Source organism: Phaenicophaeus curvirostris, chromosome 7, assembly GCF_032191515.1.
Source record: "Phaenicophaeus curvirostris isolate KB17595 chromosome 7, BPBGC_Pcur_1.0, whole genome shotgun sequence".
NCBI classification, from domain to species: Eukaryota; Metazoa; Chordata; class Aves; order Cuculiformes; family Cuculidae; genus Phaenicophaeus; species Phaenicophaeus curvirostris.
This window is the reverse complement of record NC_091398.1, coordinates 39,620,496-39,646,321: the sequence shown is the minus strand read 5'-3', so window position 1 is coordinate 39,646,321 and position 25,826 is coordinate 39,620,496. Positions and strand designations below refer to the sequence as shown.

At 41.1% G+C, this 25,826-nt stretch overlaps 1 protein-coding gene across 2 annotated transcripts in view; it reads right to left on the bottom strand.

Moving 5' to 3' along the window:
* ACVR2A (activin A receptor type 2A) overlaps positions 1 to 25,826 on the bottom strand; it is a 62,866-nt gene that overhangs the window by 10,983 nt on the left and 26,057 nt on the right. The window contains exons 2-5 of one of the 2 annotated variants that reach the window (XM_069861686.1): positions 18,677 to 18,884; positions 16,321 to 16,430; positions 14,779 to 14,933; positions 5,181 to 5,204 (exon numbers count right to left, since the gene is read on the bottom strand). In XM_069861686.1, the coding sequence (XP_069717787.1) occupies positions 5,181 to 5,204; positions 14,779 to 14,933; positions 16,321 to 16,430; positions 18,677 to 18,884 (497 nt within the window). The remainder of the gene's footprint in view (positions 1 to 5,180; positions 5,205 to 14,778; positions 14,934 to 16,320; positions 16,431 to 18,676; positions 18,885 to 25,826) is intronic. The other variant, XM_069861687.1, reaches the window with a different exon arrangement.

The following is a 25,826-nucleotide window of genomic DNA, read 5'->3' as shown; positions in this document are numbered from 1 at the left end:
TCCCGTGGCACCAGTGCCACATCCCCATAGCCATGGGCCGGGAAGCAGATGCCTGCACCAGCCCTTGAGCAGCGCAGAGCTGAAGCGAATCCCCTCCCCAGCTGCACTCAACACGTGCGGGTTCAGATTGCACGAGCTGTTGGGCTGGTACCAGCCCAGCCCTTCTTCCAAAATTCCCTGACGTAGGGTTGCAAACCAGTACTGCAGGCAGAATGTGCCACAACAGGGGCTTCCAGCACGTAACTAACATTTTGAGTTCAGAAATCACTGAACTACACGCATGGCGTGGATGTTTGGCACAGGGAACCAAATGCCACCATCCCCACAGCCACACGAGTGGTGGTGAATCACAGCACCGATGCCTCAGCCCACCGATCCACTCCTGCTGCTCCCCACTTTTGCCAATGTAGACAGCCAACATGTTACTGAAGCAGCAGTTCTTGCTGTACCCCAGAAACAGAATTAGAATTAAATTTAAGAGACTGTCTCATCATGCCTTACAGTATTTGTACTTTACTGAGGGGACAGCCCAGCAATTCCTCTTCAAATATAACAGCAAGCTGGAAAGTACAACTAAAAGCAAGACAGAGCTTCCATACAGCCACCAGTCTTGCCACAGATTTGAAACTATTTCCCTTTAAGCAAAAGAAAATGCGACAGCTAATTGAATATCTTGCATTTACACACCTTGTACATAGCCTGTATCACACACACAGCTTGAGCATGAGCAGATTTCCAGCTTCATTGCCAAAGATGTGCTTCTTTCTGGGCTGTCCTGTTCTCTCCCATCTACCACGTTAGATCAGCGTGAACTTATGCAAGCGTCTTGCCTACCAGGAGCAAAATGCACCAGGCGCACTTACAGATGCCTCAGCATCAGAAAATACCACTCTCGGCACAGAACCAGAGAAACATGATCTCTTCCATCTGATACCTGTTTCCTGCAGGAATCACAGTATTGTGGAATCATGGAGCTGGAAGGGACCTCAAAGCCCATCCAGTCCCACCCCTGCCATGGGCAGGGACACCTCCCACTGGATCAGGGGCTCCAAGCCCCATCCAACCTGGCCTTGAACCCCTCCAGGGATGGGGCAGCCACCCCTGCTCTGGGCAGCCTGGGCCAGGGCCTCCCCACCCTTGCAGGAAAACATTTCTCCCTAAGATCTCATCTCATCTCTCCTCTTTCAGCTTAAAACCATTCCCCCTGTCCTACCCCTGCACTCTCTGATCAAAAGCCCCTCCCCAGCTTTCCTGGAGCCCCTTTTAGCGCTGGAAGCTGCTCTAAGGTCTCCCCGGAGCCTTCTCTTCTCCCAGCGAAGAACCCTAAGTGTCTCAAGAAAGTCATTCAGCTTCTGGTGTGGAGTGGTCACTAAGCAGAACTACCAATAATGTCACTGCAGGACACAGCTCCACCTTTCCTCTTTCTCCCACCCCAAATTAGTTTAAGCCACGACTTGTTCCTCAGAGGCCACGAAACTATGCCACAAGTCTCAATATTACATTGGAAAGATACAAATGTGCAAGTGAAAGGAAACTATCACTTTTACAGGATATCCATACTGGAGAATACAACGAAAAAACGAACCCCTCAAGTCTACTGTTGAAGAACCTCTAAAATACGCAGTTGGCTTCTCTGTTTTTTCCCAGCCCAGATGTTTTAAGGAGAAAGAATGGAAAACACTGGAGTAGTTGCTTCCAGGAACCAAAGGAAAGTCCTCGACAGTTAAGTCCCTGAGCACTTCAGTGAGCAACATAAGTCTTGTGCACGTTAAAGACATTTTCTGAACAACTGTTTTAAGTTTTGTGAGGATGGAGACAAGTGCTTCTGCATCCAGCATGAATTCTGAGCAGTTTAAGCACAGGAGTACACAACCAGTCTCTCTTCTTATTAAGCAACAAATACATCTTTCAAAAAGAGCAGGTTTCACAGAGAGGCAGATTCATCAGTGGTTAAAGAAACTGTAACCTAATTCCACACATTAACTACAAAAGAAAACATAATATTTGACATTTATCTTGGAGACACGTTACGATACTGCCCTCAAAATGGATAGAATCCTTCTGCAAATATTACAGCGACAGATGCTTGGAGTTGTCATATCAAAACAGCTGAGTTTGAACTGGACAAACACTACAGAAAGTGAAGCCTAAGAGTTAAATCTTCCCTCCTGTGCTGCCTTTCATTCCATATCAAAGGAATATTTCAGGCAGCAGGGAAATTCCTGTCCCCAATTTGTACTAACAGTGACAAGTAAAGCCAGAAACAAGCTGCCCCAATTTACTCACAAAAGGTTTGGATCTGAGCGACTTGCCTAAACCCAGGGAACAATCTTGGAAGTTAACTGAACTCTGACTGTGCTGCAGTGGCTAAGACACCTTCCTTTCCTTTCCACACCCTCCACCCAAAAGTGTGTTGGTATTCTGAAGCCCATTACGTGAATTCTTTCTTGACCATCAAGCAAACAACACTTTTAACGCTTCTCAAAGACTGGATGAAAAATTATAGCACCTATGAGAAGGCAGTATCTCCACAGTAAAAACTGCTGCTTCTTGCTTCCACATTAAGCAGGGACACTTTTCATGGGCCTGATGTTCGCATTTCCTAGAAAATCCAGGCATTCCAAACTTTTCTCACTGCCTCACACAGCGGCCTCCTGTGGCTCCCTGCACATTTCCCTTTTGTGTTGAAACATTTTGATGAAGTCTAAACTTCCGGCATTCTTAGGAAGCAGCACCACCCTCCCACCCCCACAAACCAAAACAAGCCTGATTTAAAATGGAAAGTGCAATTGGTTCTGTTACTAGAAGACCAGGAAAAAAATTCCAATGTTCTCTGATTCTTTTTTTCTGCTAAAAAACTTTAAAATCACCAGGCATTTCCTCTGAAGCTGCAGGTGCTATTTTTGTACAGGAAGATTCCTTGACAGCATTTTCCACTTCTAAGCAAAAATGTTTAACGTGCCACAAGCATAATTATTTTCGTATGGCTTTTAAAAATTATCTCTGTGGCGCCAAGGCTAATGACGTAATGTGAGTAAAGATATGATGTGGATATATGAGTCTAACAGCTTGCCACAGCTGTCAAAAAAAAAGGGCCCGATTTCCCATTCCTGAGCTTTCTCAACTCCTTCCCTTGGATGGATTCTGGTACTTCTTTGGTCATGGAGAAAATCAATGATATATTGCCAGAAAGCTTGTATTTATTTTAAAATTCAGGTCCATTTTTTGATGATTTAGCAAAGCGAATCATTCTGCAACAAGATCCAGTTAAGACAAAAAGCACGGCAAGGTGGAGGGAAGCAGGGCTCACTCTTTAGGGGAGCAGGGAACCACCAGCCTATGTAACTTCATCCTAAGTCTTCGTCCTTCTGGAAGACACGCTCTGTCCTAATTCCGGGGCAGATCGCAAAGGCAGCGGGAGCGCTCCTGCTGCACAATGATTTACTGCCAGACAAGAAGCAGAAGCAGCTACATCTGCAAAAAGTACCAGAGCTGACTGTTTTCTACAATGCAGAATACTCGGACAACTTAGCTTCGCGGACTGCCTAGCAGTCACACCGAAGAACAGAGGGAAGAACGTCCACTAAGGAATGGGAACTCCAAGAAACAGTCTTCCCAAAGAGTCTTCAAGAATGGTTCTCAAAAAGTAGAGAAGAGCTAAGCACGAAACTACAAAACTAAACATGAAGCTACATGAAACTCAAAATACGACCAGCTGAAGGGCTTGTTTGCAGAGCTGCCCCAACACAGCCCATCAGCACTTGAGTTCCTCTCCAGTCGTGTCTCTCATATGGCAACTGCATCAGGTGAGTCACCATGTACAACAATTATCCCAATGGGGTTGTACACCGACTCATTTCTCTTTCCTAAACAAGTTAGAGTTCCAGAGGGCATGCAAGTTTTCATTAATAAATGGTACATTCTTCCCCTGTGGTTACTTTTATCCTACTGCTTATATTGTGAAGATACTTGACAAGTTCTCATGGGAAGAGTCTGATTGCTATCATCTTGGCTGCCTCCTCCCATTCTAGTTTGGGATTTATTCCCTTTCAACCAGATGATCTGTTAAGTTGAAATCCAAATACAATCAAAGAAATCAGAATTCTTAAACTCTGTATCATCTTATAAAATGGACTGTGATTAATATAAAATTATTTCTTTAAATGGTGGCAATTTTTTTATTTTTCGCTCCCAAATTCCATGTCTGTCACTGTCCTTTACAAAAATTCCCCAAATAAATATAAACAAGGTGGGATGCCATTTAAAGTAAGAGAGTTATACAAATAAAAGGAACTCTGATAACTTCACAGATATTTGGGAAAATACTTAAATAGCAACATTCATTTTCTCCTAAATTAAATTTGCAAGACATTTCAGCTATTAATTAGAGACCAAAACAAACCGAGCATTCATATTACAACTCAAAACTTGACTTCTTCAGTATTCATTTTAAAAGCCTACCAACAATGATCAAGGTTTCCGCATAAACAGTTTTCAGTGTCTGGTAGTTTCATGTGAAATATTAGTGATTTAACGCAAGTGAAAATCACTTCTGGCCAGTAAGGAAGTCAAAGTAGGGAGATTAATAGTGAAAGAACATTTTTCTTCATGTAATCTGTTTGTCCCAGATCCTGAATCACACAAAACCCCTTCACATCCCCCAGGGTCACAACACGAAGACCAAGCCCCTCAAACAGACGCAGGTGGTTCACAGGTGGGAGATGACAACGGGTACCCAAAGACAGGACAGACGCGGGCAGGCTGGGCCACTTCCAGGAGAACCCACTGAGGTGTGAGTGCAGGTCCCTGCCGGCAGGACGGCTCCCGCAGCAGAGACCGCGGCTGCCGGCAAACGCCGGACCAGCAGAGCCCCTGCACCGCTCATACCATGCAGCACAAGGGTGGGAGTGACACCAAGGAGCTGGTCTGCAGGTGAAGAACCACAAACCGACTATGCCTGCTGTATTTCATTATCAGTCCCTGCAGACATTTAAACTCTGTAGCCTGAGAGACAATGGTAAATATTAAGAAAGCTATGAACGGCAGATTAAATCAGTATTTTTTAACCACGCATGCTTACAAATTTCTGGTCCGGAATACTGAAAAAGTTCATACCAAAACAACTTCTTACACATCCACAGAAAGTTCCATAACCATGAACAAACATCAATGCATCTTACCTCAATCATTATATGAAAGGCGTGCTTGTAGAGAAGGGAAAAAAAGACAGGCAAAAGAAATTACTATTTACACCAAGAATGGGATGAAAAAACAGCTTTTAAGAAAAGAGACAAAATAAATTGTGTATCAACAACGAAAATATTCATGGGGATAGCAACACTTTTTTGTAGTAATACAGAGCATTTGGAACAAAAACTCCATCATTGATAGGTTAGCAAAGATAGATGGGCAAAGTAAAGATTATTATACCGACCGTTAGCTGAATTGATCTTATAATTAAACCCAGAATTGACCATTCGAGGTGTATAAACAGGCATGTTGCTACAAAACAGTTTATAACCACATGCAGCAAATTAGATACACACACACAAGTTAGGCAAACGGATTTCTTGTTATGCTCACAGCTGCACAGGAGAGGGCAGCGTTGCACTTCTCAAAATTCACTGTAATTAGGAGCTGGCTGTGGGAAAGGACAACTTTTAAACGGCTAAGTTATATCTAAAACTTATAAGCAAACAGGACATTATATTTTAGGTCTGTATCACTAAATTTAACCAATCTGGCGTGCTAGAGGTGTAGTTGGAACAAGTGAACTTCAAAACACTACATCCAGTGCATATAAAACCAGATTGTAAGACTACAAGATTCTTTCAAGTGAAGTCACATGAGTTTACACACTGCTAAACTAAAGCCATTGTACAAACTGAAGTCCCAGAGCACTGCTACTGAAAATCAAAGCACATTTTAATGACAGAAGCTTCTTTGTGCTAATTTCATCTCTTTTACTGAGCAATCCCATTGCCGCACAGGCAGAAAAGTGCAGAGACACCTTGGTTCCTCCTCCCGTACTTTCACCTCAGCCATTTCCTTTGTCCTTTCTAATTTGATCAGATAGATGTTGCAAGGGCATGGAATTCAAACGCTTGCAGCAGCCAGCTGCCACGTAACAGCACTTATCCTTTTCTTCCCCATTTGTCTTGACATTCTTAGGATGCTACTGAGCTTGGGCCAACAAGAAGCTTTTCTCTGTGTTTCAAAACTGTCTAGCACACACTTAGCATCGTCTAAATAAATAATAACAGAAGGGCTGAAGTATTTCTTGAAGGATAGACTAGGTGGGAGTCAGGCTTATAAATACTGTAGTAGAGCACTAAAGAAGACTGGAGCCCAACAGGATCACTCCTCCTCTCGCCCCCCCCAGACGAGGATAACGCCCACACCAGGAGCACGCAGCAGATTCTTGCAGGACCTACACAGCCTGCACATATTTTGGGGCACTTCAGAAGGAAAATAAAAAGATCCCCACAAAATACCCCACCTCCTTAAACAGCTTTGTGAAGGAGCTGATCACCTTCACCTTCAAGTCTGTCAGCTGAAGGAATGACAGGTATTCCATGTATCCTTGGAAAAACCAAGTCAGATTCAGCAGCTCACAAGCACAGCTACACAACCAGGTTCCTCCTCCAAGCCCCCCATATTCCTTTGCCAGAAACAGGAGCCAGGCCAAATAAAAGTATTACTTCATCCATGAATCTGACAAGAAACAGCTACTGAACAGAGTAATGGGAATATCTCTCTGTGCTCTTCTTTCTACTACCTTGTTGTCAAAGAACAGACAATAACTGTTAAAACAATTCCAAAGCATGTTTGTATGAAATATTTACTCTAGAAATGGGGCTGTAAAAAATGATTAGTCCCTTTTTCACACCTACTTGCTATTAAAATTCTCCAGCTCCTGGGAATTATGGAAATTACTCAGAAACAGGGAAGAAGATTCATGAATCCGAACTTTTTGCTCTTGTAACGAGAAACTGCAGGCATGAAATTCTAAGAAGCAGGAATCCTCTCGCATCTCCCAGCTCTCTTAAGGGGATCAGTATCCCCTAAACATTAATGAATTAGAATTGCATTAAAAATTTCAGATATCTATGCACATCACAGCCCTTCTAACTGTGAAATCCTTGTCCGACCCTTCAGATTACAGACCCCACCCCTCAGACTCTTCAATAGAAACGCAAGCATCACCAGCTTAAATATGCTCAGGCTATTACTAAAATGCTAATAGGTGCTTTCTTATTTCAGGAATTAAAGTGCTATAAATAAAAATTGGGAGCAATCCCCTCCCTGATAGGTAACACATACACATAAATGTATATAAACACACTGAATTTCTATTCATACTGCCTGAAAAATTCCTTTAGAAGGTTTTATCAGGCATTTGGGAAATTATTACCATATTTGTAAACAACTAGACTGACAAACCCCTCAAGCAGTGAGGTCTTCTCAAAAATCTGGGCTATCCACAACCATACTCTGAATTTCAAATGCGTCACAAAAAATCATGTTTTTAAAAAATAAATGCGAATTCTTGTATTACAAATTCATTGCACCAACTCCACTCACTCATTCCTTCACGGAGACTTAAAAGCAGCCTTCCAGTATTGAAAAGGGCTCTAGGAAAGCTGGGGAGGGACTTTATCCAAGGGCCTGGAGTGATAGGATGACGAGGAGTGGCTTTAATTGAAAGGGGGAAGATTTAGATTAGACATTAGGAAGAAATTCTTCCCGATGAGGGTGGGGAGGCCCTGGCCCAGGCTGCCCAGAGCAGGGGTGGCTGCCCCATCCCTGGAGGGGTTCAAGGCCAGGCTGGATGGGGCTTGGAGCCCCTGATCCAGTGGGAGGTGTCCCTGCCCATGGCAGGGGTGGCACTGGATGGGCTTTGAGGTCCCTTCCAACCCAAACCAGTCCATGATTCCATGAGTTGTCCCTAGCTGGTGCCCTACACATGACATCTGTGCATGCACCCACAGCCCCTCAATCTCCTCAGAGAATGTAAGGTAATAACAATTGCTTCTGTATAACTCATGAAACATGTAAGACTTATTCATTTAGTGACGTAAGATTACCTAAAAGACATCAATCTGAAACATTCAGGAGAGCATATCCGAGGATATGCCACAAATTGGTTGGAGTCTACGATCTTTGAAGTCTTTTCCAACAAAAACCATTCTGCGAGTCTGTGAAATTAGGCTTTATTATGAAAAACTAACAAAAAGCTCCTGCAGGTGGAGCACCCGACTGCAGCCTTCAGAGAAGGGCATGTCAACCTTCCTATGCCTGTTCCAAGATCATTTTGAATATTACAGTTTACAATGAATAAACAAGAGAGAAAGTCTTGAAGGTAAATTAAATATAGTGCTGTAAAAGCCTTCAGTGTCTTGTCTGATGTCAAATGTGTATGTGCCAAGACAACACTTAGGAGAATAAGATGGAGCCCTACCTCCAACCTGCCTCCTGCCCCAGCCTCAGACCCACCCCGTGCATGTCTGCTCCCAGAACTAAACCAACCTTTTAATAAGCCAGGAGTGAAGTACAGAATTGAAAGAATAGAGTTCATAAGACAAGGCTGCGCTCGAATCAGTGCAAAAGCACAATGGAATTTGAAATTCACCACAGAAGTGCACTCAAAACTTTTAATTTTAACTGTAATTTAATTATAAAGCTCCTTTTAAGCTGCCACTAAGAAATAGCACTGCGAGTTTGGATTTTCTTTTCTTAAGATTTACAGAAATACAGCTGCACTGGTGGTTTATTTAAGTGGACAGAGCTTGTTCTGAGAGCAAACTGAAAAATCAGGGAAGTGCTTTAAAAAATAATTAAAACCTATCAAGAATGAAAACTAAAGTTCAAGACAGCTGGTTGTAAGCTGAAAAGCATCCATCACTGGATACCTGAGTTTCAGTCGTTGGTCAAATTTTTCCCTCTGTTCAAGATTTTAACAAACCACCTCTAACAGGCTATGAATTCTAAAAACAAGACAGAAGCTATTTACGTACCACACATTAAGGGCTCCTTATCTGTAACAACCTTCCTCCTGCATTCTCACAGTATCCCTGTATTTGTGGGCCCTTTTTTCCCTCTGGACAACCATATCAGCTCTGTGCCTCAGAAGAGCAGCCAAAGGGCACCACAGCTTTGTCCGTGTGCCATTCCACCTCCTGACTGGAATCGATTCTAAAGGAAACTCTTATTAAACCTGGAGATTGAAATGCAGTGCTAGAGAATGTGAAATCCCGCACACATCCAGCAGCCTAGATCTAAAAAAGGAATAGCTGAGTGATCTCAATACCAACGCTGCCACTCACTATATGTTAATCATTAACCACTGATATGTAGCCAACCTTAACTCCTTCCTAACCAGCCACACAATAACTCAGTCACCTTCTATCTTTCTTTTTCCCCTTTTTTTTTTCATTTTAATTGTTTCCTTTGTTGATCAGTCTTTTCCTATTTCATGCAGGCATCTGGTTTCTCCTCCATGTATTTTTCAAGTAGCTCCTAATTCTCCTCGGTTTGGAATAAGGCCTTGTAAAAAACATCTCTTTCGTATTCTTAATTTCTCAAGTATTGTAAGGCTTCTACGAAAATATCTATCGCAACAACAAGAAAAAAAATAATGTGACTGGAAGACCACAGAAACAACCTGAACACTTGATTTAGTTATTTCCTTCTTCAGTGTCCAACTGCAATCTTCCTACTGTGGCAAAGGGATAAATGTTATCCACAAAGTTTAAGTGCACCGGGCAGATTATTTGATTAGCTGGAAGTTAATCCAGAGAATAAAAACAACAAATGAAAATACTTTCCAGTACCAGCCATAACAGTTTTCCCAGTACTAACTACTTTCATGGCTTTCTTGAAGACAAATCATTCCAGTTACACACACCCTCACCAGACTCCTTAGCTCAGGTCTGCTGGCCTTGACCAATGTCTGAGGTCAAAGCCTGCAGCAAGCAGCAATGCTTCTGTTGTTATATGGTCTTTTCCTACTAGTTTCCAAGACAGAATGTGTTGTTCCACTGCTACACGTGCAGTTGGACCTGTAGTCAGGAGTTCAGAATGTGCCTTGCGTACATCACTACTAGAGACTTCTCTCCAACTTCATTCACTTCATGTTTTGCAATACTGTTTTCAGTTCCAATTTCTTACGTATCAAACTGAAGTATCAAACCCATGACACTGCTACAAAGATCTGTTCATCCCTGGGCATCTTCAGGAGGACATACACTGAAGAAAGACTATTGTGGTAGGGTAGTGAAGGGAGCCATACCAAAATCGCCATCAAACAATGTAAGTGGGTTTTGATACTCAACTTTTGAGACTAGAGGGGTGATCAAATCAATCTCGCTACATTTGATAGATGGGCTTTAATTATTCCTACTCCTTGGTTCGCATAGCACAGGTCTTTGAAGACATAGGATGCTCTCCATATGAGAACAGCACTGAGGTTTATCCATATGGGTTAAAATAAACCCCCAAAATAACACACACAAAAGACTGCGCTCAGCAGAGGGAATACTGAGTGAAAAGCTTAAAGGAAACAATATACAGGATGCCAGAGTCGGAAGAGGTAGTCAAATTTTCAACTATATAATATGAAGTGGAAAAGAAATGGCAATTCCTAGCAACTGAGTTTGATTTTAGGGATGTTCTGATAGGCATGCTCTGTCCATCCTCAGTTTTCACATGTCTGGTAACACCAAACAGGCCTCAATCAGGGCTTTCTTGTGCTCAGTTATTCAAAACATGAAGTGTCTCTGACCCAAGCACATTTCAAATGTTTCAGAAAACATAAAAATAGGTTATGAGGAAAAATGACATTATGTGAATCTGTAAAGCTTTGTTTCAACCCTCTCAACATATGAGACTCTACTTTAAAAACAACACAAAACAAAAAAAGCAACTCTCTGATCCCGTAAGATATTCATAACTCAGGCACCCAACAAGAAGTACAAGAGGTTAAATGTCTCTTGGCGCAGTAGGGATGTAAAACGTTGGGAGCCAGAGCTCTGTGAACTGATAAAACCCCAAAGTGTGACTTGTGTCAGTTATGCTATAAAATAGGTCACGGTCCTATCTATGGGATGACAGAGTGGTAACACCACAGTCGCAATTAGCACTGACTGACAACTCTGGCCCAAGCTCAAGAGATGTAAAAACCAAATGAGCACAGCATATCAACTCCTTGCCACTTGAATTCAGACTTGTACCAGGAATATCAGTAGGATGCTGTCAGGAAAACTGAAGTGCACCTAATTTAAGTGTGAAAGGTTTAATCTGCAGAGGCAGTAGAGTTTCATTTGCCATGCACCTGGTGCTCAGGAGTGAGACCTGGTAAGGTGAGAGTAACTCTTTCTATATAAAAATACACAGATTCAAATTAGGATGAGAGGAAATGGCCTCAAATTGTGCCAGGGCAGGTTCAGATAAGACATCAGGAAACATTTCTTCATCAAAAGGGTTTCTGGGCCCTGGCAGAGGCTGCCCAGGGAGACGGTGGAGTTCCCTTCCCTGAAGGGGTTTAAAAGATGGGCAGATGAGGTGCTCAGGGATTTGGTTCAGTAGTGCACAGGTACGGTTGGACTCACTGATCTCAAAGGTCTTTTCCAACCAAATGATTCCATGATTCTAAACACTTAGAACAAACCATCTTTCCCATGAATTTGATCAGACACATGAATGTTTACCGCCTCATTAAATCAAATATAAACAAGAAGACGAAACAGTTCTTTCAAACCCATTTATATACCCACAGATTTATTTGGCAAACTAACATTTGTTAATATCTCATTTAAGAATTCAAGGAGTGACAGATTGGATTAAATTTGCCAGCTTTAACTAGCGCCCCACACAACAAAGCGAGGCACAGTTAATGGCACAAACAAGAGACACAGCAGTAAGTACATCAGCCAGGAGTGAAGGAGCAGTAGGAGCAAGGCCAGGTTCCCATGCTGGCAGTGGCACCTCGGAGCCCACGGCTTTGCCTGGGCTGCCCCGGTACCCGCTTTGGACTCAGGTACCGGCAAGGAGCGTTACCTACTCTACTAACCCCCATGACTTCTCTACCCCAGTACCAGAAAGGAAGCAAGAACAAAACATGCAAGGAGCAAACAAACATACCTACTGCTTCCCAGTATTAAAACAAACATAGAAACCAATCCTACTAATGCAGTTCATAATAATTGCCTGAACATACAAAGAGAATATAAATTCAGTTCACCCACCCAGCTGTGCTCAGAGCTCAGTTTGTGTAGGATCTGTCTGCCCGATACATGCATGTACCATGACACAATTTTAATTTCAAAAGAAAAATGAAGTTGTTGGCATTTTCTCTGATATTTGTGCTTTGTAGGTTACTCTGGGCTCAAAAGCTTCTTACTTCTTTTGAAATATTCCCTTCTTCCCTCTGTTTTTTTTTTTATTTACTTATCCCTTCTCCTAATTCTTCCAAAATTTTCTCTTTTTCTCTTTTGCTTATCCTTTAATTTCTGCTGAAAAAGCAACGAGTACCATGGCGTACTGAACCCATCGCCTTCCAGAAATAAAGCGAGTAAAACAAGATAACCTTTATCTCACACAGAGAAATTCCTGGTTTTTAATGAGCATCTGCTATAAATCTCATCTACCGCCTCTACCATTTGCCACCCAAAGTTTCAGAAGAGAATCCATTTGCCTACAAACTCTACCCATGCTCCAATTATTAAATATAATATTAATTTTTAATATATTAATTGCATAAATATTTAAATGTTTGTTTCGTGGTTACAGAATTACTCATACTTTTCCCCCTCTTCCTGCTTCCTCTGCCTCCTGTTCAAATCAGCTCTCATCAAATGTAAAGTGGGAAACACTGCTCGGCTGCATATGGGAGAATATTTATACATTCCATTTCCATAAAAATTTCGTTTCGTTTTTCAGGCAGAAGGAGCTCTTCCTGACTTTCCACATCAAACCTTATTGCCTATTCACCACAAGATAAGAAGACGTTATTACACCATAATGAGCTCAAGCGCCAACATATACTTATCCCAACAGATACAATCTGAGCATTAACAAAACAGGTGATTACCCTATTTATTAAAAATTTATGACATGTCCACTCCTGTACCAAACAAACCATGCAAGACAACAACTGCAATAAAGAGAAGGAAGAATATCAAAATTCAGATGCTTGATATCTCGCATGAATTTAACCATTTGCTGGCTTTTCTATCACTCGACCCACGACTTCAAGTCTAGAAGGGAACTCGCATGCTGCTGAAATGGTTCACCCAACCAGCAGTCATAAATTCAACCCTCCAGTGAAGACTATTAGGTCGACAGAAAGTCTCAAATGCATAAAAATCGAGATGGATGAAATAATTATGCTAACAGCTTGCATCACGTTTGAGGATCTGCAACGCTTTCTGCGAGGACAGGAAACATACTTTCTTCTTCTAAATTATGTTCTTTTCATTTGGTGAGAACGTATGCTTGCTGCCTCCCCCCAAATTTTTATTATCTACTGCTACGAAACTGAAATCAAAACAATGTTATTTATCGACTGCAGGCAGTACGGCTTGTGGAACACACAGATTTCAAGCAGAAATGCTGAAAACCCCACAGAAGCTGGCAGTACAGAGCAAATACACACACATCATTTTTTAAATGCAATCCTACCAAAAAAGCAAGTGCTTTAATTTAATTTAATTATGAATGGTATCAGCGTATGAGAGGCAACGTATTTTGTCTCTGCTCTCAGCTAGGAAGCTGAAATTCAATTCCTACAGTGAAAACCAAAGTGTGGTAGGACCCTGAGCAAGTCCTTTCTCTCTCCATTTCCACATCACAGTTTGTTCATCTTTCCTACTTCAGTCTGAAGAATTTGCATCTTCACTTTTTTCATAAAGGCCCTCTAATCTCAATTAAATCTCTAGACAGACGTGAAGGAAGAGGAATTCCAGAATTAATATTAATTACCCCTACAGAATCAGCTGGAGCCTGACCACAGCAGGAACTATGCATATACAGCCAGCAAAGGTTTGTTTGGATGCAACGCAGCCGGTTTACATTGCAAATTAGACCACAATCTCATAATATTTTTCTAAGTAAAAAACAAACACTGCTAAAACTGAAACACTAAGAGAAAACAACAAAATAAGAGGAAATAGATGACAGGAATCACTGTAAGGCCACAAGCCAAGCTAAGCCCTGAAACTATACTTCAACTGAAGATTTTCTTTAGTTTCACCAATTCCTGTCTCCCAGTTCTATACCTTTACAAAAACGTCTAAGCTTCTATTAGTTACTATTTTCTGCACATTGCAAATTGCCATTATGAATTAGTGGCTCCTTTATTTTTGCTTTAAGCTAAGCACTATGCAAAGTTCAACCGTAAGTCCCCGAGCGTGGCTGCACACGGCTATCAGAGAATTCATCCTTTCACCCACATGGGAGCACAAACGCGTCGCAGCTGTCCTGCAATATTGCATCTTTGTGTTTAGTTTGTCTCCTCCCAAACAAACAGATACATTAAATTATATATTAAACATTAAGTACTTGCTCATACATTCAAATACCAGGTTATTAAAGGAGATAAGGCTATTTAAGTAAAGCTTAATTTTCGGCTTTTGCAGATAGAAGCATTAGCATCTCGAAACCAGGAAAGAAACAGAAGACTTCAGCTACGTGGCAGACGCACACCCTTTTCTCTCCTCTTCCCTTCAGAAAATGGTTTTGTCATTCAAAAAGCACCACGATCATAATGCAGCTACTTACTTGGGTTGGAACGAGTACTGGAGGATATGCGAGCTTGTGGTGTCTGTACATCCAAAACGAAAAGAGCACAATCACTGCAATTCCCATTATAGGCACCAATGAATAAAGCAAGGTATTGAACAGAGGTGGCTTAGGTGTAACAGGATTGGAAGTGGCTGGAGGGAAAAAAAAAAGGACACAGCTTTAAGTAACTAAAACCATACAGAATTTAAAGTGTCCAGCATCCTGACTCTCTGAATAATCTGGCAATCAGCACAACAGCCTAACGATGTGTGATTAAATAGCGTACTCTAATACCAACAGACACATATTAAACGGACACATATTTTGGAAAGTGCAGAAATAACATATATCACCAGATATACACACCACCACATCTAACTACCTCGTGTTTCAAAGCTGCGACTAGCTGCAGCATGAAAGAAGTGTTTATATTTTAAAGAGAATGTAAGAATCCTATCAGCTAATGAATGAAAAAACGAATCAATACAGAGGTTCAGCCTTTGGAATGTATACAGTAACCTGCCATTAATAAGTAGAATAGGCAGAAATCATTTGCCAACGCTTTCATGCGCTGCTGATTCGCTGCAAGGAAAAGCTCTCCAGCTGAAGACCCTTCCGTGGGGCCTCCAGAGAGGCTCCAGAGGGGCCCTGCTTCAGCAGCAGCCGGTGCAGGAGCAGCCACAGACCCCTGGGGCTAAAGAGGTTCCGTGAGAGCCAAAGAGAAAGTCAATTATTGCCTTAGCTGTATCACTGAGAAATGACAAGAATACCTCTTGGGTCAACAAAGGCTGTTTTAACCTCACAGAAAATGTTATTTAATTTCATAAACAACTTCCTCTGGCTATTTGGTACACAGAAGACATTTGCTGTTTTCAGTTATTAACATTATTCAGTTTTCCAAGAAAGATTAGATTCTTGACTGGAAGAAGATATGCAAGAAAAATCAAATTATCTTTCAGTTATTGTTTTTTAAAACAATTACTTGTTAAGCCTGGCTATCTGATTTTCTTTGTAGCCCGGGAAGAAAGAATTTCCCCCTTCTTAAAGGTTACCGTGTCAGTTTGCAGAGAAACTCAAAGGTCCGATTAGTTTAAGGAAACAGCAAGAGCATTGTTTCAAGAAGAGGAGCATTCCCAGGCTGCTACTTGCATATAAGGATGATTTGGCTTTTAGCCCAAGCATTTACGGACACTTGCAAAAGCTTAACTATATTGTTAAGGTAAGACTGACAGTAACTTCTGTATCTTAAAACAGACAATTATGTCAGATTATCCTTCTTCCTCACCCTCAGAGAAAGACCTGAAGCATCTTTTACCAATTTAAATTACTTCTTGTATGGAGACCTTTCAAAACTGAAAAAATGAGCTGGCAATTCTCTAGGCTCTTTATGTGAATGTACACAGAGCTCTGTCATCTGGGAATTGGAAACCTGGCAGGAAAAACTGACCACAGCATTTAACTCTTATCTCCTGCACATACACAATATTATATATTTCTGAACTCTGCTAAGCAGTTCATGAATGCATTTGATTAACTTACGTTGCGTGACCTCCATTTCTGGAAAATAGAAGAAGCGTTCGTTGCACATGTTGCCTTCACAACAACAGAAAAACACTTCAGGGCTGTCCTTCTTCTCTATGCAGTCATTCCTATAAAAGATAATAATAAAAAAAACCTGTTAATCTTAAGTTGGGGGTTTGTTTGTTCAAGAGAGAACATATGCTCGCATTTAAAACTCAAAGTGAACATCATTAAATCATCTGGGACAAGACACTACCCGAGTGACAGTTAAAGCTGAAGAAATGAAAACATTATTTTATATTGCAATGAAGTACCATTAACAACAAACTGAAAAAGCACATTTTTGCTATTTTTGACTCAAAGTTCAAGAAAATCACAAACGGGATGCATTGCAAAAGCTGGCAAAGATACTGAAGAGCAGTTCACGATCTAGGTTTAAACAGGACAAACCAATCATCCAGTGTTCAACCATAAACTCAGGATTCCAGGGTTGCACTGGTTAGAGGTAAGAGGGAAGAACAATTTTTAAGTTTGATTCTGTTTTTAGAAAAAAAGACAAGATTTCCTCTGCCTACATTATGCTGGGGGACAGGGCTTATCTCAATGAATTAACTGCAGGAAAGGAGCTCTATTAACAAACACATTGAAACTATTCAAGTCAAGAAAGACAAACAGGAGTGATGCAGGAGACAGCCGATTCAAAAACCCTGAAGAAATAGTAGAGGATTTTAAATACAGCTGAAGACTATCAAAAGTTTGGGTTCGTCTTCAAAAATAAGGTTATTTTACAGAACCAGCTGTACAATTACATTGTACTGTAGCTTCCATCAAATATTTATTCTCTGATGTTCTTAATCTGCTGTTGTTTGGAGTTCATCATGCTGCAGTTCCTTGTTTAGTAAAACACTCTTCACTCCCAGAGATAAGACTTTGTTTAATGGACATTTTAGACAAACATGCAGTCTTATGACAACTTGTAGTTAATGAGGTCTTTGAACCAGACAAAGAATAGTTTCAACTATTGATAATTTCAACTGAAAATAGTTTTCAACTATGTCCTTCCTATATTCTATTTCTTAACACCATTTCTTTTCTTTACTCAAGGGTGAATTTACTATCAACTTTAAGTGCCCAAATATACATGCACAACTAGCGGGACAACGATGCCCCAGAAACTAAATCTACTGCCAAATGGAAACTAGGATGGAAATAGCATTTTTATCATTTAGCAAAAATAAAGTTAGTTCAGAAATTACAAATACCCCTACTTCTTCTGCAAAGCTGCAATTAAAAACAGATTAAAACAAACCAAAACCAAACTACTACACCATCCTGAGTGACTTAACAGTTGCTAGATATTAGCAGTAACAGATAAGATTTCTTTAACATCATCCTTTGCCTTCCAGCACAGCCGAATTTCAGTTATGCTCTGCAAGCTCGCTTGCAGATGCTTTGCAACTACTCTGAGGAACAGATAAATCAGAAACTACTGTACACTTAGCTTTAAGCTGTCATTAAAGGAGAAAACAAGTAGGGAAGCATGGTTTGGTAGAAAAGATGATAGTTATTTCTTTCACTCAGTCAACACTGAGAAACAAAGGAAAGTTTCCTAAAATATTGCTAGAAATCATTCCCAAATGCATATTACTGAGGAGCTACTGTGCATTTACCTTCTTTATTCTCTCCCTTTCCAAACAATAATGGTTCTAGTCAAATAAAACTCAGTACAGTCCCTGAAAGAACTAGAATGACATTTCTTAAGAGTCACGACCTTTGCTCAGCCGATATCGGAACAACACCCAAGCCCTGCTGTTACTGCTCACAGGTACTTGCTACACCATCTGTTATAAAAAAATGACTAGAACTGTAGAATGTCTCTTTGAGCTGCCACCAAGGTGAGCGTTTAACTAACTCAGCAAAACACTTCCCTGTTTAAGTAAAGAGTGGATGCAATATGTGGATTTTCCTGCTCCAAAGACTTAGGCGAAGTGAACTATACAATTGTGTATTCTGCTTCCAAGAACTGTATTTGCATTGTTTGGCAACGACATCATTAGAAAATCTATTATTAATGGCCTAAAAAATAATATGATTTTAAATACATAGCAAGTAAATAAAAGGAGTTAAAACACGCTATTCTGCAAACCAAACAAAGTACTGAGACAAAGCCAGGTCCCTAAATACAGTTGAGTGAGCAAAGGAAAAGATGTGTGTATATGCATGTGTGCATCTAAAAACAAGATAACTACTCACAGACTACTGTACTATCACTTGTCTCCAGTACCATTTGCAGAGGGGAGGTTGTATAAACGAAGGACAGCCAACACAGTTAAAAACTACAAATAAATTTAAAATTCATAGGAAACTCACTTACCTGTCATAACAATTGATGTCATCAAGCCAGCAACCTTGCTTCACAATTTCAATTGATCCAGAAATATTCTTCCACGTAGCGAAACAGTGTCGTCTTTTGTCTTTATCACCATAACAAGGTTCAATACCGCTGCGATTGGTTTTATCCTTTTCCCAGTTAGCGTTGTAGTAGATGCACTCTTGCGTTTCCGATCTGCCAAGTATGGCACCTTTGAGGAATGAAAAATACATCACAATTAAACAGTGTTCTGAGGGAGGCACGCTCGAACCCAGGATGTACTAAAATACAATATAACACATCTATATATCTTTCCCTCTCCTTTTTCTTAATAAAGAAAGAAACATTTAAAGTTCTTGAGCGTTCCATGCGAGTGTTGACGCACAGAACAAAGATCTTCTGTTCAGTCAAGCAGTCACTTGGATAACTCATCAAGATTTGAAGAAATAAGGAACAAGTTATGGCAATACTTTTCCCTGAATAGCAACAGCAGAGAAAATTTAAAATACTGAACAGGAAAGATTTAGTTAGTATAACAAGCTATTATTACAAACAAGAAATTCTAGTTAGTATAATTTACCAAAAGGCATTTTTATCTCTTATCTTCCTACAAATGCAAAAAAAAGCAGGTACAACCATCACAGAAAGTTAAACCCTACTCATAAATTAGGTTTTAAATCATTGACATCTCTCCCCCTAGTTTTCTGCCGCAGTGTAGCTTCTTAACATGGAGCACTGCAGTGGAAGACCAACTAAGCTAAAATTTTATCTTTCCTGTCATTCCAGTTTGCCAAGTGAGCAACTGGAACAGAGACCAATAGTTGTGAGGCGACAGCCCCTCACCTCCAAGCACAGCACTGGTTTTTTACTGTGTCGTCCCACCCTGTCCATCAGCTGCAGTGTAAAAGACGTGAGGACACTGTGTCAGAAACTCAAGAACCAAGCGCTTCTGCTCTGGAAGGCCCTAGGCTGTGCCTCTCCCTCCCACACACGCTGTGGAACCAACCACAACAGCTGACATGGACGCTTCAGGCGATAAAAGCCAAGGGGCTTTTGGTGGCCAAAGCTCCAATGTGGTCTTGTATGAAACATGCTGGTGAGCCAGAACGGACCAGCAAACTAGGGAACCTATTCTTATACCATGAGAGGTTTATTTCTTTTCAGTTCAATACTCTTAAAAATGAAAACGTCTCAACTTTTTCATTTAATTCTGTCTTTTAGAAGACAAATGTCATAGATTCGTCAATGCCTACTGAGAACCTACAGCAAAAACCAGCAAGTATTAATGGACAGGCAACTCCAAGTGGAGCTGGCCTCATTGTTTTTATGTGAAATGATCTAGTTTCTGCAAAGGTGAAAGGATCTTAGGATGCAAAACCATTAACAAAAATACTGGATCATAGGAATAACTGGTTTTTGCTTCTGTTTTTGTCAAATACTACTAAAAGCTTGCCATTAATCTCTATCATTTAACATGTATTAGAAACACAAAAACAGAGAGGGAGACTGAAGAGCTAGAGAGTCAGAGGACTTGCTTCAAAGCTGAGGACGGGTCAGGAGGATGACCAAGCACATTTACGCTGCCTGCACACCCACTCGATATTTTCAAGAGATGGGTACATCAGATGTTGTGCTGAAGATCAGATTTAAACAGAAAAAGGTCTTTCATAAGAGTTCTATGCATATTTATTTGTATCACCCATTACCCTCTTTACTCATATATTCAGTTTGATACACCAGCACTGCCCTGCAGCCGCACCCATAACCCCTACTACTTCTACAAGCGGGTACGTGCAGAGCAGCTGTAATGCTGAGTTCTTTAGTGGGGTGAAAGCTTTGCCACCCAGGCACTCTATGCAGGGGTTGGGGCTGGGGGGGAAGGTGGGGGCTGGGGTGACTGGTATACTGGGAGAGGCTTCTGTCACACACCACCTCCTCAAACACACAGCTGACAGCAAGGTTAAATTTTCTCAGTAAACAGACCTGATTGTCCAGGTAACATAAAAGCTGCACCCCTCGGGGGGATGAGGATAATTCAAACTGGAAATTGCTGCAGCCCCCTTGAGGCGCAGCGCTGACCACACTGGGCGTCCCACATTGCCACCTTGGGAAAATTCTGACTTTGACGCATTCCCAAAATAGGCAGGGGATGCTGCTTGTGCTTCTTGGGAAGGAGCCTGGGTGTTCAATGGGAGGAACGCACTAGCCAGCTGGTAACACGGCGAGATGCAGCATGTTAACTACTATATTCTTTGTGCTGCGACGGCCTGACCTTTACAACTCCCAGCTATGGCAAGAAACAGATGAGGCAACAGATTGAACAATTTGGTTCTGTCAGTGCAATAAAGCAGAAGTCCTGGATTTATCTCATACGTGCCATTCCTTTTCTTCTGCTGCCAAGCCTGGCTTAGAAGGACCATAGACAAGCTGAATTTGATGAAATTCTGAAACCACAGCGAAATTCACTTTGCGCAAATATTCCCCTTATATGCCTTTGCCTTCTCTAAAGTCAGGTTTTCTAACTCATTAATGTCCTGAAACAGTTCAGCCTATCCAACTGGGTAGCAGTTATAGTTGGTTTAGTGACTTTGGAGCATCTAACCAGAACATCATCTTTAGGGGCCAAGCAGACATTTGCAGCAGGTCTAGAGATACCAGGACAAGCTTGGACATCCTTTCTAAGTAGGAAAGCAGGAACAGGGTGGAAGCAAGGGAAGGGGAACCATACAAAGAAGGCAGCCCTGAGGCCACTACACAAAGGAAGCATCTGCTAATCACCAGCTCTGCCACCCCCTCGCACAATCAAACTCCAAGAGAAGGGCAGCTGGGATCCATAAAAAAATCAAATTTATTCAGGTCCCAGTATAGGCACAGTTGTCCATAATGAAAATCCTACAGTCACTTTGAATGCTGACAAACAGTTTTCATATGAAATTAGGTCCTGGGTAAGCTATTACTGAATCTCAAAAGGGAAAGTGCTCCTGCTGAAAGAAGCCATGAGCAAAGCAGCAGGAGTATCCTATGGGCTGAACTTAAAGTCTGAAAGCTTCTGAGAGGGAGACACATGACAAAAGCCAAGAATATTCAAGTACATAATAGAGTTCAGTTTCAGCATGCTAAGACAGATAACATTTAATAGATGCTGTTATCACATTGCAGTTTGTGTGCTGCTGCGTCCCTACAGTTGTGCTCACCCACAACAGCTGCAGCAAGAAAAGAAACCCAGTATTTGCTGGTGAACTCCTGAACTGCTGTTCCTGTAGGGTAAGCTGCAATCATTAGCGATACTGAAGGTAATTTTATTAAAGTGCACTTGTGCAGTCTGGAAAACCTCACCTTAGCAGCAATTTGAAGGATTGGCTACCATTTTTTCAAGAAGTAAGACTGTGAATGTGTGAAAAAAAACCTCGCCAGTTTCTGTTAATTAAAAATGGGGGCAAACAAGAAATCTATGCATAGCTAATAAGAAGGACTACATTAACATAGCCCTAATTTAGAAAGGGATTACTGGGAGAAGATACTGGACGAAATATGAATTCTCTGTTAGAGACACCACTATACCACACCGAGAGGGGAAAAAGGAGAGAGAAAAAAACCAAACTTGTAAGTTCATCATCTAGATTTTTATTTGGAAGCCTTTGTTCCCTGAAAAGACTTCAGACCAGACACATCCCCCAGATGCCATGTCCCACTCTGACCTCCAAGCTTGCTCTGCAGCACACTTGGTTGGGGACACCACAAGAAGACACAGAGGCTTTCAGTCAAACAGATGATGAATCTGTCACTACTTGCTGGTTTGTGCGAACCAGCAAAACGTTTAAGCTAAAGTCATGAAAAACTGGTGAAAAGCCTACAAAGATTAGTTTGATGGCGCTGAGATCCAAAACATCAGCACGTAAATTCCTCCAAGTCTTCTGGAAGCCAGGTATGTAGATTACTCTGCCGGGCGCTCCCAAGGTGCACTTAACACATCCTTAATGACAAGAGAACTGAAAAATAAATTTCAAACTCATTTCTGCATGTCCTCCAGCACTAGGCAAAACTGCAGGCTTCTTTTCCACCTAGTAGGTTTCCAAGATGAAAACAGCAACACTGGAGTCTGGAAAGAATAAACACATCTGTATTTCACAGCTGCACAACCTACCTAGACAAGTCCATTATGCTGCGCATCAACTGGATTCTATTATAACCATTAATGACAGTATTAGTAAGGATTTAAATGCAGGAATACCCATGTGATAGAAAACGTTGTGTAAGAAAGAAGAAAAAGGGTGAAGTTCAGTCTGGCAGCTGCCTATGCTTACAGCAGCAAGGTTAGTGCAATTGTATTATGTTTGAGATCAATCTGAACTCATTCTGAGCACCGAGATCCATAAAGATATAAGGAAGAGAGCAGTTTGTTAGAAGGTGGTTGAGCAGAACAGCCTCAAGCACCACAGGGACTGGACACGGAGCTACTCTGCAGACAAGGCGCCTGCTAAGGAGAAGATAAGAACTGTAACACGCTGTTCTAGAGGGAACACAAAAAAGGCAGAGAAAGTAATGTAACAGAAACAGCACCTCGAAAATGTTTCAATTACTGCACAGGTGTCTTTGTCAAGTACTTGTCCATCTATGTGTTTTTCCACAGTGATCTCACATATGCTTTCTAAACCCAGAGATATATCCACGAACAGATTACTAACATACAGTAAAAAAAAGGTCCAGCTTTGATGTGTCACAAGCAGGAAGCAGGTTTTTAATCATTCCATACTTTTTCTGATAACACCCAGGGGAATGTTCCTCAAAGGAAAAATAAAGAGGTTATTTTCAGCCTAATAAAGCAAACTGAGTCACAACGGAAAAGACCTGCTCTGTCCCCATTACAGAAACTGATACGTCTCAAAACATATTTTGTTGATCTTTAGACAAGTATTAGTCCCATTATCACTGTTCTTCGTGCTCAACGGTCAAACAAGGACCGTGCTTCACATAAACTGAGCCAAAGTACATTCACTAAATGCAAACACAACAGAAATTAACTTAAGCAATGTCAAGAATTGGGAAAAAGATCAACAGGACAATAAAGTAACAAATCACCTGAACTGTTGGCACCTTGCCTTATACAGAAGATGCACATCTTGTCAGACTGGAGTTTCTCGATCTCCTTTTCAGTGTCTTCCACCAAGCCTGCACTGCAGTTAATCAAAGAGTCATTGGGGGAGAACTGCTCCAAAGTGCTGTGCATCTACACAGAACCCCGTGACACTTCTTATCTTTTAAGATGCTAAAAGCTAAATCTTAAACATTTAAAGATTGACCTGCTGTTCTAAAGCAGCTTGTTTCTTTACCTAAAATAATACTTAAAATTAATGAGTCTGCAACTCAACATGGGTCCTACAGTAAACTCAGATGCTTTAGTGTAGCTTTTTGTATAACAATGGCTATATTAAACTTCAGTTCTCCTGGACTGTAGTACGATGGGGGAGTGTGTGTGTATATATATCTATATAAACCCAAAAATCTGTATTTGCTTAGAAATCTCATTATACATGATGTCGGGTTTTTTTCCGGTTCACACCTTGCCAAAACAAAAAGCTTGTACAGATAAGCCTCCGATGGAAGTATGAACCTCTCTAGCTGAGACAAACACTTCTGAAAAAGAGCTTTCCAGAGGAAGAATCTACTGCTGAAAAACGGAAGAATGATCCACCTAATGGCACCACATTGAGCTTTAAGGGCACTGGTTCCTAAACACAGCAGAAACTATGAAGGATGATGTCACCTACCGCTGACAAACAACTGAGGAAGGTGGGGAAGATGAGAATAATACCACACCACTATTATATGCTTAAAAACTCCTTGCAACCTCTGGTTTGCTGGATGAACAGCAACAAGAAAACACTTCTCTACTGGAAACGTGTCTTCTGGATTTAAAGATGTCATTATGTAAGGTAACTAAAGAAAGTCAGCTGCTATAACCACTCACTGCTGTTTTGTAGGCATATCTATAACCTTATTTTATGAGGCATTATAGTGAGTGCGAATGCAGTGTAGACAACATATAGAACCACGCATCTGCCTCTGAAGTTCAGCAACTCCAACTCTGTTAAGCGTCACTCCTGGATCCAGGAGAGCGATACCTAGGTTTTACCTTGGAAACAAGTGATCAGACAGCACACATACTGCCTGGTGTCCCTTTTTGTCCCAGATCCAAAGGCTGCTGCTCTAGCAATGGAAGGTGGAGCTGGACTACTCATCACCTTTTGTCTGACACCGACCAGCCGGTGCTGTTCAATGCTCTTTCTGAGGTGAGCTACTGAATTAACACATACTCGAATTTTGTGCATGGCTCCAGCAGATCACTGGTCCTCTTCATGGTGCAAGCAATGGGCCAAAAAACTCCAACATTATTTACCTCATCTCTTTCATTTTTACTGTTAAATTCCACATAATATTTAAAGGTGCTGCAATATTACAGTTCTAGTAAGAGAGATTTGGCAGGCCTAGGATTCATGCAACTGGTGCAATTTTTTGAACAGAAACATTACTTCAGACTCCAAAATACTATCCATACAAGCACAAAATTAGATACAACTGAATGAAAGAACCGGAATCTGTCAAAGAGATGCCTTTCAAACATGCAGGACATATAAACCAGAATAAACTCTACCTGTGAATCCCTATGCAAAAGCAGCCTCTTGACCTTTCAAAGTTCAAGCTTCAGTAAATCACCACGCAAAAGAAACCTGTGCATCTATAAAACTGTGAACTCATTGTGATGGCTTCTCCAGAAGAATATTTAAGAGAGACTCTTAAACTTTTCATTAATTGAAACAAAGAGCTAAAAAGTATTCAGAGACCTGAGGTTTCAGAAATAGTGGTGGCAGGACTAATGGAAATAATCTTTAAAGGATAAGGTGGCAACGTATGGGTCCTCCCTGCAGTTCCTCCAGGCAGTTTGTCCTGGGTTTAGAAGAAATTAATAACATTATCATAGGATTTTGTAGAGAGCTTCCACTTTCCACTTCTGAATATCTTATTTAAGGCTGGAATTAAGGAAGAGGTGGGGAAAAAACCCAGACCTCTGGTGTCCACATTTTCCAAAACTATTTCAGAGCAAAACACGTGGCAGAAAATGGAGAAAAAGGGTCAGGCAGTATCTGTGTTCCTT